The sequence below is a fragment of the Lonchura striata genome, chromosome 15 (assembly GCF_046129695.1).
Source record: "Lonchura striata isolate bLonStr1 chromosome 15, bLonStr1.mat, whole genome shotgun sequence".
NCBI lineage: Eukaryota > Metazoa > Chordata > Aves > Passeriformes > Estrildidae > Lonchura > Lonchura striata.
In genome coordinates this window covers 10,773,990-10,792,507 of record NC_134617.1, presented here as the reverse complement: position 1 = coordinate 10,792,507, position 18,518 = coordinate 10,773,990, and the positions used below count along the sequence as shown (strand labels likewise).

General features: G+C 48.2%; 1 protein-coding gene across 1 annotated transcript; it reads left to right on the top strand.

The window, feature by feature from the left end:
• Positions 1–11,525: 11,525 nt before the first annotated feature.
• IRF1 (interferon regulatory factor 1) lies at positions 11,526–18,489 on the top strand. The gene is made up of 10 exons (XM_021549452.3): positions 11,526–11,631; positions 12,915–13,006; positions 13,969–14,068; positions 14,259–14,435; positions 14,756–14,805; positions 14,919–15,054; positions 15,223–15,348; positions 15,956–15,999; positions 16,826–16,961; positions 17,419–18,489. The coding sequence occupies exons 2-10, from the start codon at positions 12,920–12,922 to the stop codon at positions 17,508–17,510; spliced, it is 948 nt and encodes a 315-aa protein (XP_021405127.2). The 5' UTR covers positions 11,526–11,631; positions 12,915–12,919; the 3' UTR covers positions 17,511–18,489.
• The last annotated feature ends 29 nt before the right edge of the window (positions 18,490–18,518 follow it).

Sequence of the window (18,518 nt, the reverse complement as noted above, 5' to 3'; positions counted from 1 at the left end):
AGCTCTCCTTTAAGGGGAAGAGCTCTTCCCTCTCACCTGCTCTTTGGGTCCAGAGGTGACAGAGACTTCCTCAGTGTCCCTGTGCTTGCTGTTTGTCAGTGGCAGAAGGATGTGGCTTCCCAGGCAAGGCTGTGGGAAAAAAATTATCTTATTCATCATGTAGCACCCAGGAATGACTAGCAGGAGATAGATGTTGGTCAAGAACATCATGGGTGAAATGCTGACCTTCAGCAGTTGCCTGCATTTCCTCCAATCTTCAGTGATTAGGCTTTTCTTCAGTTTTCACCAATTTCTTCTCCCATAACATCTAAAGCTGTTCCTGCTGCTGATCATTGTGTGCTCTCCTCTCTTTCCTACTCCAGGACAGTGAGTTTAGCTCATCTCTTTCAAAACAACCCCAGACTGGAGAGTGCAACCATCATCCATCACTCTTTGCTTGGCTTCCATCCCACATCCCTTCTCCCCCTTCTGGTGGCCTTGTCCAAACCACAAGGTCTTGGAGACCAAAGGCAGTGCTTGCTCTGTGGCAGAGGACCAGAATGGCCACCCTTGGGATGGGACAAGGGCCAGGAAATGAGAGGGTGACCCCTGTCCCCATCTCTCCTGGCACGCAGGTGTCAGATGTCACAGGGGTAGTGTTTGGAGTAACCTCAAGTTCATTTGTTTCTTTTCTCTTGTGTTGAAGAGACAGGAGCAAATGTGAGAAATCAAACCTGTCTTCACATGGCTTCATAAGAAGCAGGGCAGAGTCTTTAGATAATGACATTTTTCATCTGGACATTACAAGGAACACCAGCAGATACTGTCCTTTGCCAGTTTTCTGTCTGCAGAGTAAATAAATGTTGAGCAGAGAAGCACACTCGCCTACGTTGTTTGCAAACTCAAGCCTAAAAGTCAGTAAGAATGAATTTCCCACCCAGGCAGCTGGCCAAAACTCACTATGCTTTATCTCAATTTTTTATCTCAATTTTTCTATTTCTTTCATCTTAGGATGTGAATTGTATCAGCACAATCTTCAAAGGAACGGAACAGCTGAAAAATAATCCAGCTATGAAAAGATTCAGTGTTTTTTTCCAGAATTTTGAAAGACTGAAGCAATGGCTCATGCCAAACCTGGAAAAAGAGGTAGGAATTTATTTGCTGTCTACCAGAGATCATACAGCAGAGATGTAACAAAATAAGATCTATAATTCACAAATGAGTCTTTACATCTACAAAAGAGAGTAATTTCTTATTGGCTTGTTTTTAGTACATGGAAGAATAAATCCTGGCATTATTTCATGCTTATATCCTTCCCTTATTCTAATATTCAACTTGATCTCTAAAATAAGAATTCATATGTGCAATAAGCAAATTAAAGAAAAAGGTATCATTTATAAAATGATTTCTAGATTAAAAAGCTCTACATAATGATTACATATTAAGTGATTTCATTTTCTTGATTCATTTTTCAGGGGAAATGTGATACAGAAAGAAGGAGTACAACAATATTTATAAAAAAGCTGATGACATTCATCCGAAAAGTGTTAAAAACCACAAGACTGGAGAGTTAGAAGTTTCTAAAACTGCTGTAAATTTTTATGAGTAGTAAATTTTTTCCTTGTTTAAGAAGTGTTCTTCCTTTACTATAAGATTTGGCAGGGCACACCTTCAGTGTCAGTGGTACTGCACTGGTTCCTGTTTGGCATCTCAAAGTATTTGGTGGCAAAATGGCATTTGTATTTTGAGACAAACATTTAAACTCTTGATAAACGAAATCATGCAGGGGATTACAGAAGGACCTGACTAGGCATAAAATCTCTGTTTCTCACGAAGAGCTCATTCCTGAGTCACAGGAGACTGAGTAGGGTGGGTGTGAGCAGGAGCAGCTGGCTCACAGCACACCCCCATCCCCGGCCTGGCTGTGCCATCAGCAGCAGTGACAGAGGATACAGGACGTGGATATTGTCCCCTCTGCCTTTCCTGGGAACCAGACTGGGCCACTGCAGGGGGAACAGCAACGTGGGACACTCAGAATACCCTTCTGACTTGGAAGGTTTAGTCAGGTTTATACTGGAATGTTTTACTGCTCTCACATAACCCCCTTATTCCATAAACACATCCTGGGATTTTACCCTGACCTGCAGCTTTGGTAGATCAGTGTAAATTTGACAACTAAAGATTTGTAAGGATCTGAACATATAGCACTTAGAGAATTAATGGGGTTTTTATAATGTTAATGGATAGAAGTATTTAGAACAGTACAAATTTATTTATATTGATTCAATTAAGTTACATTTTATAGACAAAAGGGTTTTGGAGAAAATATTTATTTGTTATTTTTACTACTTCTAATTAAGTGAATAATGGTTTGTCTCTGCCTTTCTCCCTCATCTTCCCCCTCCGATTTCTTCCAAGCTATTCAGGAAATCTAGTTATCAGTCAGGGGAATTATATCCTTGAGATGAGTGAGTAAATGTATCGCTGAAAGCTATTTCCAATGATACAGTAATTAAAAACCAGAGTCCACTAAGGTACCCACCTCTGTAACAGAGCTGAGCTCACACGTTCTCTCTAGGTCCCTCGATGATGTTTGCTTTTTTCCCTGTGAATATCCCAGCATAAATTAATTTCTTAAAAACCAGATATATAGGAGAAAGAACAAAATTGAGAAGGGATTTTTGGTCAGATAGACAGATGAGTTCCACCAGTGTTTCTGATCATAGGAGAAGCTTCTTTGAAAATCTACCAATCCTGACATCATGAAATAAGCTGAGCACATAAGCAAGGCACTTGTCACCGTGTTGCCAAGGGTTTGATTTAACGTGTTCCAAACTCCTGTGTCAGACATGTCCTGATACAACATGTCAGCACCCCTGCTCCTTTTTCAGGGGCATCTTCAGCCACACCGCGGGGAGGACAGGTGAGAATCTTCTCATGACAGAACAAATATGCAGAAACAAAACATTTTCTTGCCTTATGCTGATTTTCCCAGTGCTTTCTAGAGCTACCCAACTTTTATGAACGAAAAATAGTTTTTCACAGTATTGCTCCGTGAGATGGGCAAAGCAGGAACAATTGCTGACGAAGCAAGGGTTAATCAGCGAAATGATTATTTTTAAGTTGTTCGTGCAGTCGTTGGTTCGTCAGACACTTCCCCCGCTGCAGCTCAATCCCCAGAGCAGAGCAGCCTCTCCCAGGAGCAGGAGGCGGCGGCGGACGGCAGATGGCAACAGGAGACCAGAAATGCTCGCTGCATCTGCGGGAGAGCTTGTGGGCAGGAGAACTCCTCAGCAGGGCTTTCCTTCCTGCGCAGGGCTCCCTCCGTCCCTTGGAGCGCCCCGTTCGGCCGGGGTGCCGTTCGTGAGCCGAGCCCGGGGCCCGCCGTGCCGCAACCCCTGCGGGGCCAAGCCGTGCCAGCGCTCTGCTCGGGTTTCGCTGGAGCAGGAGGGAGGCGACAGCCCAAAGTCCTTCCCTGAAGAGCGAGGCGACATCAGCAGAGCGGTTCAGCCCCGCACACGAGTCAAAGCCAGGCAGGCGAGCGCTCGCAGGGAACTTCCCTGGACGGGATTCCCTGGAATCGGAGCGGGCACTTGAGAGGGGCCAAAATGTGGAGAACAAGGAATGAGTTGGTTCAGTTCCAGCTACAGCGGGCTGTGGAAAACACCCAGGAACGGTGAGGAGAAACGAGCATTTAAAGCCTGAACAGGGCGTGATGAAAGTGCCCACGAGAAGAAAATGAAGCACGCTGCTGGCACAGGACGGGCTCAGGGCCAGCAAAAATAAAGGAACTTCAGAACTCCAAAGATGCCGGGAGCTGTGTCTGGGTCACTGCACCCGGCGATCACTGCAGACACCTGCCCTCCGACCCACCTGGATCCTGTTTCGGGGGAGAACTGGTCCAGCTGCACTTTAATATAACTATGGCTTTATATAGAAAGTTCCAAAGAATAATCTTTTCCAGCATGCCCCGGGGGTAAAATAAATCATATCGCTAGTACAAATATGTGCTGAATTATGTATAATTATTTATTGTATTTTAAGTGTAATATATATGATATATAATATATGCTAATATTCCGGGGAGTTCTAGACTATATTTTTTAAAATATAACATATGATTAATAACATGACTGTTATATAATTTAGATAGAATATTTTGTGCAATTTTTCTATTTTACACATAAGTCGCCTTGTCTAACATGGCCAGGGAAAACAGCATACCCTTAACGTGAAACAAACTCTTAACTTCAAGTAACCTTTCATACTTCCCTTTCACACTTGAATTGACCCTGCGAGCAGCATTACTCATCCCAGCCCCATCCTGGTTTCCTTCTGCGGGCTCGGCCAGGGCTCGGGGACCGAGCGGGCGCCTCGGGGGCTCAGGGCAGGAGCGGCCCGGTGCCCCGCGGGGTTTCCCGGAACGGCCGGGAATTCCCGGCACGGCGGCGGCATTCCCGAGCATCCCAAACATCCCGGCCGGGCCGGGCCGAACCGAGCCAGGCCGAGCCGAACCGAGCCGAGCCGCGCCGGGCCGCGCCGAACCGAGCCGAGTCGGGTCGAACCGAGCCGGGCCGAACCGAGCCGGGCCGAACCGAGCTGGGCCGGGCCGAACCGAGCTGGGCCGGGCCGAACCGAGCCTGGCAGGGCCGGGCCGAGCCGGGCCGAACCGAGCCGGGCCGGGCCGAACCGGGCCGGGCCGAACCGAGCCGGGCCGGGCCGAACCGAGCCGGGCCGAACCGAGCTGGGCCGGGCCGAACCGAGCTGGGCCGAGCCGAGCCGAACCGAGCCGGGCCGGGCCGAGCCGAACCGAGCCGGGCCGGGCCGAACCGAACCGAGCCGGGCCGGGCCGGGCCGAACCGAGCCGGGCCGGGCCGGGCCGAACCGAGCCGGGCCGAGCCGAACCGAGCCGGGCCGAACCGAGCTGGGCCGGGCCGAGCTGGCCCGCAGCGCCCTCCCGCGGCCGCGGCCGGCAGCGCCGATTCCCGGAAGCCGCTCCCGCCGCCGCCGCTCCCGCAGGAAACCGAAACTGGGCGGGACGGGAGCAGGGACGGGACGGGAGAGCCGGGGGGGCGAGCGGGGGGAGCCGGGGAACACCGGAAACACTCTAACTAACTAGCTAACTAGCTAACTAACTGACTGACTGACTGACTGACTGACTGACTGACTGACTGACTGACTGACCGACCAACCAACCATATAAATAAATAAATAGAAACACACAAACAACGGCAACACGAAAACTAAGGAAAAAAAGAAGGGGAAAGGGTTAAAGAAAAAGGAGGGCAAAAAAAGGGAGAAAAAAAGGAGAGGGGATGAAAGAAACAGGCAACGAAAAAGGGAAAAAAAGGAGGGACGTAAAAGGGGGACACGAATAAAGTGGGGACACAAAGAGGGACGGAAAAAAAAGGGGATGCAAATAAAAGTGGGCACACACACACAAAAAGAAGGCAAATACAAAAAAAGAAGCGGAGACAAAAAAAAAAAAAAAAAAAAAAAACAAACAAAAAACAAAGGGAAGGGACATCAAAATCCTTCTGATCTGAGATTATAGCCACAGCTGGTGAGTTACTGGCTGGGAATCTCCACTGGGACTGCAGAGGATGTTAAAAATAATAATAATAAAAATAAATCTGTGTTTATTTCAGAAAAAATCAATCCCACCAAACAGGGGAAGGCGATGAGTTTGAACAAGGAGTCGTATGGGACAGCTGGTGCTTTCCCCAGGGTCTCCCTCGCTGGGTGCTGCTCAAGGGAGGTGCTGCCCCCCATTCCTTGGTTGGGAGAAGGTTGCAAGAGGTTCTTCTCTCCTTGCAGATCCGCCACTGTCCCTCAGCCATGGCTAGCTGAGTCCCAGTTCCCTCCTCCAGCATCCAGCTGGATGTGTCACTTGGCTTCTCCTTTTTTTCTTGGAGGGGACACGACCAGTGCTTACAGCACCCTCTTTGAAAGCATCAAAAATTGAGAGCCAGAAGTGAGAGCTGTGTCTGCTCTGACCCCAGCAGGACAGGAGCACCACACCTGCCTCAGGCAGATGTTTTTCAAGCACCAAATCTGAGTCTTGCTTATGTAAATTTTGGTATTATATGTTAAGGCTGCTCTTCTCCCTTGTGGTCTGTGTCTGGGCAGAGATGTTTGCAGTTGGCATCAAGGTTAAAAGCCAATTAATGATTAAAATATAGGGAATACAACTCAGATGTTTTAGCTTATGATTTTCACTCTTTGATATGGTCCTACAAGATCTTTGATGTCGCCATGGCTGCTCCAGCACTGGAACCAGCAGCCCAGCTCAGCCCAGGTCCTATCCTGCTGTTCACCCTCAGTCTGTCCCAGCTGGGACAAGCCCCCTTCCCACTGCCTCCTTTTGGCACCCTCTTTGCACAAGGGCAGGACACGCTGTTTCAAACAAAGCAGGCATTATGGATGTTCTTTCCAAGATGAAGCAGAGGTGAAACGCTCACAGGTCACTGCACTGCAGCCTCCACTTCCAGCTGACTTCTCCTGGAGCCCCATCCCCAGGGTGTCCCTGCCTCTGCTTGCAGGAACAGCAGGCAGGGGCTGGGTGCAGGCAGGAGGTACAGGCAGGAGGTGCAGGCAGGGGCTGGGCAGGAGGTGGAGTTGCCTCCAGAGCCCCCAGGAGCCCCTGCCTCCCCCTGAGAAGGGCTGGGGGCACAGCACCTCACTGCCACAGGCACTGGCCTGTCCTTCCCTTCCGACAGTTGGGAGGTTTGGCACCTTTTCCAGTCCAGGATGGAGCAAACTTTCCCAGCCAGGAGCCAGATAAGAGCACAGCCAGCCTTGCCCACCACGTGCTGCTTGTCCCTTTGGCTCGAGTCCTGCTCTGCAGATGGCTGGTTGGGCAGGAGGTCCATTCACACTCTCAGATGGATGCTCTAAGGGCAAACCAAAGAACTTGAAGACAAAACTCACCTTTTTTTCTACTGATCTCAGCCCCAGCTTCACTGGCAGGACTCCAGCAGTCTCAAATGCATGGGTTCCCATTTGACTTGGTAGTTACTGGCCAGGACCCCAGGGCACCCTGGGTCAGCACAGCCCTGTCACTGTCCCACAGCTGCTCCACTGTGCCCTGGGTGAAGACCCAAGTGAGAGGGTCCAAGTCCCTTTGGCATCATTTTTCTGCACCCTTGTCAGCAAAACTGCCAGAGCTGCCAGGTGCCTGCGGCTCACAGAATTTCCCTCAGCAAATTGTTCATGGCATGTCTGTGTCCTCCTTCAAGGAGCATGGAAAGTCCAAGATCACAAGTGAAGTTTTTGCAATTTCCTTTACTCCCACCAAAACAAGCACACAATCTCTGCTTGGTCTAATTAAAAAAATTTGCTGTGTTATCACTGGGAAGAACTGGAATAATTTTGAGTCTTTAGATAGGTCTTTCCAATTCCAGGAAACTGTAAATGGCCCATCCCAGGATATATTTATTGTTGCCTGCAGATCAGAGCACTTGCTGGGATTACATCATGCCATCTGGGCAGAGTTTCAACATTTCTGACATTCATTATCCTGCATGTGCTTCAACCAGAGTTCCTTTCTGTAAAATAGGCATTTATAAGAAATGGAAACAGCTTGGAGCAAGCCCTGCACCCTCACAGCTTCTGACCCACCAGCAGCTAGTTTTGGTTGGCTGCCTCATGGCAGTTTTTAAGGCTGATACTCCATCCCTGCTCCTGAAAAAAAATCACTCTGCATTAACCCCTCACTACCTGGAAAGCCCTTGGGAGGAAGAGGCATTTCCTGCCCACAGATGACCTTGGTCACCAAAGTGTGACAGCAGCTGGGTGCTCCTTAGTGGGGAGCCATGACAATGTCTAGGTTATAGGAACAGCTCTGCACCCATTTTTTAAGTCCAGCTCCACAAAGGAAGGTTTGTTTCTGAGCTGATGGGGAAAGGGGACAGAGGCAGGTGAGGGGGGGAAATTGGAAAGGGCTTGAATTAAAGCAGGTCTCTCTTAAAGCAGGTTGAAAAGAGGAACAAACAAACCTTCACAGAGTGGGGTCTGGAAGGGCTGTTGAGGCCTGGTGGGCATGGAAAGGTCTTGATGCAGAGATGGAAGGAAGCAGCCAGGGCCATGAGGAAAGAGATAAGAGGCTCCCTCTCACTGTGCTCCAACTCTTCCCCTCCACAAACCCCTGCTCCATCCTGTGGTTGTTCACTCCCCCCCCACAAATACTGCCTGGCCATGCAGACCCAGGGCTCTGCTGCCTCCCTGGGCTCACTACCAAGCCACCCAGAAGAAACTTTCTGTGGCAGCTCCAACCCCATCTCTCCCTGTCTCCATCTCCCCTTGTCCCCACTGTCTGAGCACACATTCCCCACTGTGGACCTTCTCCCCTGGCTGAGTTCACAGGGGAGGGAAAATCTTCAAAGCAAAGACTGCCATGAGCACTTGGTACAATGCTCAAGCTCTTTCCCCCAAGACACCTTAGAGATTTAGAACCCGAGGCTCACCTGGATGTGAATGCAGCTCTTCAGTCTGTACCCACATTGGCAGACATGCCTGCACTGAAGTGTTCTGGTTTTCTGCCCTTTACCTTCCAGCTTCTCAAAGTGTTTCTGGATGTTTGGAGCCTCAGGTTCACCCCATGGCACATGGAACCCATGGGGTTCTGTATTAACCACAATTTCTTCCATTCAGCACAGTATCAGAGCCATCCCGAGCTGCTTAAACAAGAAGAGCAATGATGCCAGAGAAAAAAGACCCATGTTTGAGCCTCTGTATCTGATCCATAACCTCCCTCCTTAGAGGCCATGCCATGGCTGATGTCATCCAGGTCACATTTTTTGTATCACTTAAGTTACAGTTTTCCTAGGAGCGCCTTATCTCAGGGCTCTGGCTGAGAGGGAGACGTATGTGTTATAGCATAACAAACACAACTTGCTGGAGGATTTGTTTGGCACTTAATTTGGTTTTAAATAAAGATGCTATTAGATATTACTTCTGCATTCGACAATCAATCCTAGACTTGGGATGCCCCTGGATCAAGTAAATGTGATAAAATATGTCAGTGATCTGCTTCTCTGCGATAAAACAAGGGAATTGGCAATTCATGGAGGGACTATGGAAAAAAAAGGTGTCCAAGGTAAGATACCTGTAAAATAAGGCTGAAGAAGGGCTATGATTCTGCAGAGAATAAAGATGTTGACATTATAGAAATTCTTGGGTGATTAACTGGGTGGAGCAGAAGGGCTTTATGGCCAACCATTTAATGACTCCCTGAGATTATTCCTTCATTATACTTTTATACATGACAAATGTAAATGTATATTTTTGCTACCTGAGGTCAGCTGCTGACAGGGTTGTTAGTGTAGTGGGATAAATGAGAGGAAGGAGTCAGTTTAATAAGGAGAAGGTTTTGTAAGTGTGGTATAAAGGAGTCTGACACTCAATAACATTGTGGACACACAAGTTATTTCCTTGTTTCAGCAGAAAGATAGCAAACAAATAATCAAGCATAAGGCATCCCAGGCTGGGCAGGTCCTGCTCCATGGAAACGTGACATGTAGATGTGGGACAAGACACAGATAGAAAGCTCAATTAGGTTTCATTATGTAGGATCGATCTGGGTTTAAACACAAGGAAAGAAGAGGAGATTGGGGGATGGGGCTGTTTACTTTCCTCATGCATTTCTATTCTAGGTCTGTTTATTTGGTGTCTGATGTCAATTTCTGTCAAGATACAGACTATAAAACCAGTAAGGGAGTCAAAGAAGTCATAGATTAAAAAATGTTACTGTTCAAAATCCAGTCATTTAAGATGTTTGATGCATTTGTCTTGTGCAGACCCATGAAACCAGGAAGCTCAGAATTATTTTTTTCTAAAGCTGGAAAAGTGGTGAAAGCAAACCATGGGAGGTTGTAACTCAAAAGCATAATCTTTTTTGGTCAATATTTAGGTTGTATAAGAGGTAGTGTGATTATTTTTGCAGATGACATTTACAATGAAATATCAAATATCTTCTGTCTTTTTCAGGCTACATTTATGTTGGCTTATATTTGTCTAGTAATACCTAGTATCTCTCCTTTGATTACATATTTAATTTACCTAATATATTATATCCTTACCTGTGGTGAAATCTGAGTGGTGAATGGTGCCTCCCTCAACACAAAGACCTGACTGGAGGATCCTACCACAAGTTAAGTGTGTCAAGCAGACAACATCATTAGTTAAGAGAAAACATGGGACTCTTACAGGGTGTTTCTTTGCAATTAAAACCAGGTTGGGGCTTTTCTTTTATCTCTATACTAAAAGAAGGAAACTTGCCAGAGCAGACAGTCAGTGTAGTGGTGTCACACTCCTGTCTCAGCTGCCCATGCATCTTTGTACCTCTCTCCCAATATAAATTCCTGTTGCATATGATTACAAACCTTCCTTGAAATTATGGAAGTAATTAAAAATGCTCTAATATTCTGCTGAATGAAATGCATTTTGAAGACACTGGGTGAAAATCTAATCTCCCTGTCATACAGTTACAGAGAAATCCTGATGGTTTCAGTAGCCTTCTGTCATGCTGCCATTTCCCTTCCTCAGGCTTCCTTCAAGAGGGATAAGAGGGGACAATAACACTGATCACCTTTGATCACAGAATCCCAGAATACCAGGGTGTTTTGGATTGGAAGGGACCTTAACGGTGCAAACACCTTGCAATAAGGACAGTTTCCAGCAGACCAGGTTGCTTCAGGCCCCATCCAACCTATCCTTGAACACTTCCAGGACTGGAACATCCTTTCTGGGCAACCTGTTGCAGGGCATCACCACTCTCACAAGGAAAAATTTAATATCTAATTGGAACCTATCCTTCTCTTAAGCGTGAAGCCATTCCCCCTTGTCCTGCCACTGGTCTGCTGAGGCCAGGTGGGTACCTGGCAAAAGCTGGTCCCTGGTTTAGGTGCACCATGATGTGCACAGGAATTGCTCTGACAACTCCACCGTCTTTTCCTGAAAAGGGAGAGCACGCTGTGGTACGGGGGCTGGATCCCGCTGTGGGAAGGGAACAGGATATCTCAGCGGGACGGGGACTGCGTCCCTGCATGGAACAGGGACTGGATGTCTCTGTGAGACAGGGACTAGATCCCTCCATGGGATAGAAACCCGATCCTTCGGTGGGACAGAGGATGGATCCTGCCGTGGTTCGGTCCTGGATCCCGGGCGGTGGTGGCTCCCGGGCGGTCCTGGATGCCGGGCGGCGGTGGCTCCGGACAGCGGTGGCTCCGGGCAGCGGTGGCTCCGGACAGCGGTGGCTCCGGACAGCGGTGGCTCCGGGCAGCGGTGGCTCCGGGCAGCGGTGGCTCCGGACAGCGGTGGCTCCGGGCAGCGGTGGCTCCGCACGGGAAGCGCGGGCGGGCGGCGGGGCGGGGCCGGAGCTCGCAGCGGGGAGCCGCGCCCCCCGAGCCGCTGGTGCTACAACAGCGTGATTTCCCCGAAGTGATGCCGCGGCGGCCGCCAATGACGGGCGCGTCCACCCCTCGCCGCGGCGCGGATTGGCCGGGCGGCGGCCGGGCCCGGGCGCGGGGAATCCCGGAGCCGCCGCGTTATACCCGCGGGCGCGGCCGGCGGCAGCCAGAGCCGCGCGGCGGGCGGAGGGTGCGCGTCGGTCGGCCGGGAGAGCCACAGCTCGGCACTGCACGGCACAGCTAGGTGGGTCCTGCTGCAACCCATCCCATCCCATCCCATCCCATCCCATCCCATCCTACTGTATCCTATCCTACTCTATCCTATCCTATCCTATCCTATCCTATCCTATCCTATCCTATCCTATCCTATCCTATCCTATCCTATCCTATCCTATCCTATCCTATCCTATCCTATCCTATCCTATCCTATCCTATCCTATCCTATCCTTATCCTATCCTTATCCTATCCTTATCCTATCCTATCCTATCCTATCCTATCCTATCCTATCCTATCCTATCCTATCCTATCCTATCCTATCCTAATCATCCTATATCCTATCCTATTCCCATCCATCCTGTTGTATCCCATCCCACCGTTAGCCCCCCACTTGGCGCAGCACGGGAGCTCCAGGAGGAGTCGCCCGGCAGGGTCCATGGGAGCGCTGCCGGGGGCTCGGCGCCGCTCAGCTCGGCTGGCCTGAGGCGGCGGGGCCGGCCCCAGCGGCGCCGAGCGGCTCTGGAGGCGGAGCGGGGGCACTGCCCCGGCAGCACGGCCCCGGCCGTCGGGGCGGGCACCGCGCATCCTCCCGCGGGCGCGCAGGGCTCGGGGACGCTCGGGCGGCTCCGCTCCGGGCAGCCCTTGGCAGCCCCTGGCCCGGGGCGGCACTCTCCGGGGCCGCGTCCCGCCCAGGCCGAGCTGTGAAAGTTAGGAACGTGTTCTTCGGGCAGCCTTGGGCCGTGTGTCTCGGAAAAAGCCCGCAAACAGGAAATTATTCGTGCAGAGGAAGCGCCGGGAGGGCCGGTCAGCGCGGCGGCAGCGCTGCTCGGGACGGGGCGTGGTGGGGCTGGGGATACCCACCTGCAGCAGCACCGCTGCCCCCGCCTTGCGCAACTTCATTAATAATAAACTTTTAGCAAGAGGGTTTCGCGGTCGGTGCCTCTCCGTGGCTGTGGAGCGGGGGAACAGCCGCACCCCGTGGCGGTGCTGGCGGACCCAGACCTGGTCGGAACCGGGCTGAGCGGGCCCACCCGGAGCTCCCCGCGCAGCACGGGCTGGACACCCACTGCTGCCGTCGGCCTCTGCCGAATGCCAAACCTGAGCCGTGTGGTGGAGCTGAGCCAGGCGGAGCAGGAAGCATTTCCTTCCAGGAGCCCTGGGAGGCACCGAACGAGTTAAGACTCCCGAAAAGCAGCTCTCGGTAGCACTGGTGGTGATGCCGAGCACAGACAGTATGGGAGGGGCGGCACTGCAGAGTGGTTAAAACAGTGATGAGAGTTTGTCTGATCTGTTTGTTACTTCTTTCACAGCCAACATGCCGGTGTCAAGAATGCGCATGAGGCCGTGGTTGGAAATGCAGATTGATTCCAATCAAATACCAGGATTGATATGGATTAACAAGGTGAGGCTGCTTTGTACTACTATCATCATTATGCTACTTGTATAGCATTAACATTCCTTGTTCTTAAATGACATTAAACACAAGTCAAGATCATAAAGGAAAAGACATAGAGAAAGCTTGCCAGCACTATGTTTAAGAAGGAACAGTTTTGTTTGCAGAAAAGATTGCTCTGCTTGGTACACAGTGGAGTAGTTCCATTTTTCCCTCAGAAAATTCCCAGGAGGGTAATGATAAATTGCAAAGAAAACATTCTTTGTATGTTGGAGAATGAAGAAACATTCAAAATCTCTTTTAATTCCTGCTGCTCATTGAGCCAAGTCACCTCCTGTTCCAGATAAGCAGCTGCTGTTGTACTCCATTTGCTTCCATTTTTAAGATTCAGCCTGAAAGAAATGTTCTATTTTTTGGTCTGTAAGGCCACCCTGTTACCAGGGTGTAGCACAGGTCAAGATCACTGAGCTTACTGAACCAAGTGTCTTAAGTTTCCATGTCCACTCCTAAGAGGATATTTAATCGACATTTTTTGGTAGGATTGCTGCAAGATCTTATGGGCAATTTAAAAAAGAGATTCTCTGACAAAGTGTATCTAGAAAAAATGCTGTAATATATGACATACTAATAGGTTAGATGTGATATATTGAAATTACTTGGGGATAAAGTTGATAATATTGCTCAGTTCTACTGTACTGTAGCACCTTTGGGGTTTTTTCCAGTTTCAGAAATCATAAAAAGCCTTAAATGCCATGAACAAAATAGATGGAACAATGGCTATTTAATTAAAATATAGATTCAATAACTATTGTAGTTATATGCCAATAGTTTAACCCTCCCTGCTCTAAAATACAGAGCAGGGGGTGTTAGAACATTTCTGAACTGCAATTGAGAACTCTGATTAAATCCATCACTCCAATCTGGCATGTGACATTTCTTTTTTTAATTCAAATCTCTTGGTTAAATTTCAGGATAAGAGGATCTTCCAAATCCCATGGAAACATGCAGCTAAGCATGGCTGGGACATGGAGAAGGATGCCTGCCTTTTCCGGAGTTGGGCCATTCATACAGGTGTGTGCTGGCTTTACATTCCCATCAGTCCCATGACTAGACTAAACAAGGCATTTTTTTGCCTAGATTTACACTGGTAGTTAGATTAACTACTAGTATGTGTGTCAGAAAATAGAATGTTGGTATCTGTCTTTGTGGGAAAAACCAGCACTGGAAAGTCTGAAATACACAACCCATCTCTTATTTACAGGAAGGTATAAAGAAGGTGAGAAAGATCCTGATCCAAAAACCTGGAAGGCAAATTTCCGCTGTGCCATGAATTCCCTGCCTGACATTGAAGAAGTGAAGGATAAAAGCATCAACAGGGGCTCCAGTGCTGTCAGGGTTTACAGGATGCTGCCACCCTTGACAAAGCATCAGAAGAAAGGTAAACCCTTGGCAATCCAGCTGGAGTTACACTGTTTAAACAGCACTTAAAGGCTCTGTGTGTAAGCACGGTGTGACAGACCTGTTGGCAGCACTGATGCTACTGAGCTTGCTCACTGGCTATTGCTGGGAACAGCTTGTACAAACAGTTCATTTTATCCCAAATTCCTTAAACATGCCTAAAGGCAGCATCAGAGGGTCATGGGGACTGGCTGGTGATGGCAGTAGTTGAACTTGCTGAGCAGGTTTCAAGGCTGCAAGAGCTCACACTTGCCTAAAATGTGCAGCCCTTTCTCACATTGGTCTTATTTTATTTCACAGAAAGGAAGTCAAAGTCTTCAAGGGAAGTAAGAAACAAGAGCAAGAGAAAGGTATGTGTCTGTAGAGACAGCTTAAGAAGTTGGAGGTTTTGGTGGTTTTCTTTCTTAACTTTTTTCATATGGGAACTTGCACGTTCTTAGACATGCTTTACCCTTGTTTTCAGTGTTATGAAGAGACAATGCTGAAAGAGTCAGCAGAAAGCGTAACCAGCACTCCTTTGCCAGATGACCACAGTGGCTACACTATTCACGACTATGCAGGGCAGGAAGTGGAGGTGGAGAGCACAGCCATGACTTTGGGTGAGATGCTGGGTTTAAGTCTGAGCAGAGTGGAAAATGCCATTTGTGCTAAACCCACGGTCAAAGATGACTCTGGGGGCTGGGGCAGGTGCAGTGTGAGACTGGCAGGGAGGGAAAAGGGCTGGCTGTGTCTGTCCTGTGAGTGCCAACTCCTGGTGCATCCCACAGACCTGTCCTCCTGCGAGGTGAGCGGCTCCCTGACCGACTGGAGGCCAGCGATGGAGGTCACCATGGCTGACAGCACCAACGACCTCTACCAGCTCCAGGTGTCTCCCCTGGCTTCGTCCTCAGAGGGTGGGTATTTCTTTTTTCCTAGCCCAGTCTTTTACTGGTCTGCTGGAGGCAAGACAGCAGGATGAAGGAGTGTCTGGGCAAACAGGAGAAACAAGAGCTGTATTATAGAAAAAACAACTCCCACCTGATAGATTTGGGAATTTGGAGTTACCACACCAGCCAGGGTGCAGAAGGGAAGAGCTGGCACATGCCACCTACCCATGGGTGAAAGGCTTTGAAATGCCTCCTGCTCCAGCAGAGATGTGAAGCTTATCACTGGGGAAATAAATAATTAACATGGATATATCAGGGTGGATATATCAGGGTGGTTCTTCACTCGGGGTACAAATCATCTTCCTCCTATCATCTTCCACAGCAAGTGGGCTCTGCTCTGTTGAGCCCTGGGGAGGCATCAGAGCTGGCTGGAGTCCTGCACCTCAGTGTGCAGTTGTTGAAGAGCATCAGAGATGAAGGGCTGTGAGTTGTCTGGGGTGGGCATGAATAAAAAGTGGTCATGTTGTGTGACAGGAGAATATGAAGTAGGTTCTGTGGTGAAGAAGCAGAAGTATGAGGGCTAAAAGTTGACATCTATGTTTTCTTCCCTTTTTTTTATGTGCTTACAAAACAGTCACAGATGAAGATGAAGAGGAAATAAACCCGGATATTTTTAAGGTAAAACCAGCCCTTCTTGTCAGACTAAAATTGTCCAAAGTTGATGTTTTACCAAGAAAGGAAGGGAAGCAGGTATCTGATCCAATCTCATGTGAGCTGAACATACTTGTTCTTAATGAGGAAACCTGAAAAATTAAGAAGAAAGCTGCTTTGCAACCATGAACTGGAGAGGACACACCCAGAATTATGGAAATATTTACCCTATAAAAGTCAGGGGAAGTTACTGAATACTGGTAGGACTGAAGGTTCATAGAATCACTGAATCATTAAGGTTGGAGATGATCTCTAAGATGTCAAGTCCAACCATCAGCCCAGCACCACCACCGTGTTCATTAAGCCATATCCTCAAGTGCCATATCATCTTGTTTTTTGAACACTTCCAGGGATGATGACTCCACCACTTCCTGGACAGCCTGTTCCAATGCTTGACAGTTTCCATGAAAATTTCTTCCCTAATACCCAAATATAAACTTCCCTTGGCACAACTTGAGGCCATTTCCTTGATCTCAGGTTGTTGTATTAGGGTCTGCAAAGGTCCTCTAGACTTTTCTATTTTGCCCTTCCCTCCACCTCTGACATGTTTAGCTCCTAATCTGCATTTCCAGACATGTCATGCTCATCCCACTGATAAGATGAGGTGAAAAGGTGCTGCAGCCCTTGCTGTTTTGCATGAACTTTTTTTTTAAAACTGTGACAAAACAAGTTTTATATAACTTAGTATGAGAAAATAGATCTTGTTGCTTACCTGTCTTCTAATTAAGGGCAAGTAAACATTGCACCCACAGCAGGAAGGAGCAGTTTTTACCATGTCCTCCTTCTCTTCCAGCTGCTTGGCCCAGCCCAGGACTGGCACAGCACCAGCATTGGGGGGAAAGGCTTTCTCACCAACGAGTCAGGCACCCAGACCCTGTGCAGCACCTACAGCTACAAGGAGCAGGACGGGGACATCGACACGACATCAGGTACAGCTCCTGGCTGGTCCCTGACAGCCAAGGGCACAGGATCATGCAGATAGGACACAAACTGGGAGGCAGCAAAGGAAACGGTGGAATTCACCATCCTTGTGTTCTGAGATTCCAAAGAAGCCTGTTGGAAAGCTGTAAGGAATTCATTGATAAAAAGGAAAAGTCAAATGCACCTCCAGTAAGCAACTCCTACAGGTTTCAGGGTTATACATGTGTAAGTTAGGTCTGCTTTCAGGAACTCCTTAGAATGTAACTCAGGAATTTCCTCTAGCAATAGCTTAAATGAAACAGTTTAATAGAAAGTGTCTGATGTATTTTAGGAAAAGAATAGTCTGAAGTATTTACTCTCATCTGAGAAATTTTACCATTCTTGATACTTATTTTCAATACATCTATACACTATTTTGCTCTTGCTGCATTAATTCAGTGTCTATTCTCTGTTCCTTTCATCTAGGAGAGTTGGATTTCAGGTTCTTTGACCAGAAAGACTTCTCCTGGCTGGATACAGTGAGGCCGACCATGCAAGTCATTCCCTGTGGATTGTAAACCCCTGGCTTCCTCCAACCACAAACTGCTCTTGGATCAAAACTTCAACAATCCTGGAGAGTATGGAAGAAATTTTTTGTTACTGACTGAAGGAAGAAAGTAGCGTTTCTATTCCGTTTCAATTGTAGGCCTGGAAAGGTTAGCATGAAAAACACCATTATAATACTCAAAAGGAGCCCCATTCTCCCTAGCAGGACTCTGGTGCTGAAGGTGCTCAGCTGCAGCTCCCACCTCATTGCTCTGGAGGTGAAGCTTTTGCTGGAAGGTGTCACTGTGCCATGGAGTCTGACCTGGGCGGGGTACCACAGGCCTGGGGAGCAGGTTACCATTCTCCCTGTGTGTGGTGTGATGAGCACTTTACCCACAGAGTGCTTAGAGGAGACACTCTAGATAAAGTCTCTGACTGTTAGTTTTGATTGCTGCTTACCTGTGCAACACTGGTGACATTGAGCTTAACAACTCTTATTACACTTTTGGAGAAAATTATGCTAATGGGCTAACTCTTCTTTGATTTACTCCATCATGTAGTTCATATTTCAGACCCTTCAACTCTGTAAATAGACCACTAAAATGTGAAAGTTCAGTTTAGGCTTTGCTTCCACCTAGTTCGTTCCCCAGGTGCACTCCTCAGATGCTCTCTGCCGTGGACATGCTCTATCCCTTTCTTCATAAGAGTTCAAGAACTGCTGCATGAAAGAATTTTGCACTGATAGGGGCAGAGCTCTTTATCGTGCCTTTTGTAGATTCCTTCTGACACTCTGTGGGGATTCCTCCAGTACTGCACACAAGCTGTAACATCCCACAGATCCTCTGGATCAGTATATGCAGGCAAGTGCTGGATGGAAGAGGTTCTAATGTATGTGTGTGTAATAGATAGGAATCAAATCACTAAGCTGGAAAAGATTATTTTTCTTGTACATTTTATTTTTGTATATAAAGTGTTGTATAAAATGTTTAATAAAGTGTTTTATATATGACATGTTTACTTTTTCTCATGGAAGAGCTCTG

Coding starts and splice junctions, on each gene's coding strand:
- IRF1 (XM_021549452.3), top strand. CDS start 12,920: ATGCCGGTGTCAAGAATGCGCATGAGGCCGTGGTTGGAAATGCAGATT. Junction 14,069..14,258: donor GAGTTGGGCCATTCATACAG/GTGTGTGCTGGC, acceptor TCTTATTTACAG/GAAGGTATAAAGAAGGTGAG. Junction 16,000..16,825: donor TAAACCCGGATATTTTTAAG/GTAAAACCAGCC, acceptor CTTCTCTTCCAG/CTGCTTGGCCCAGCCCAGGA.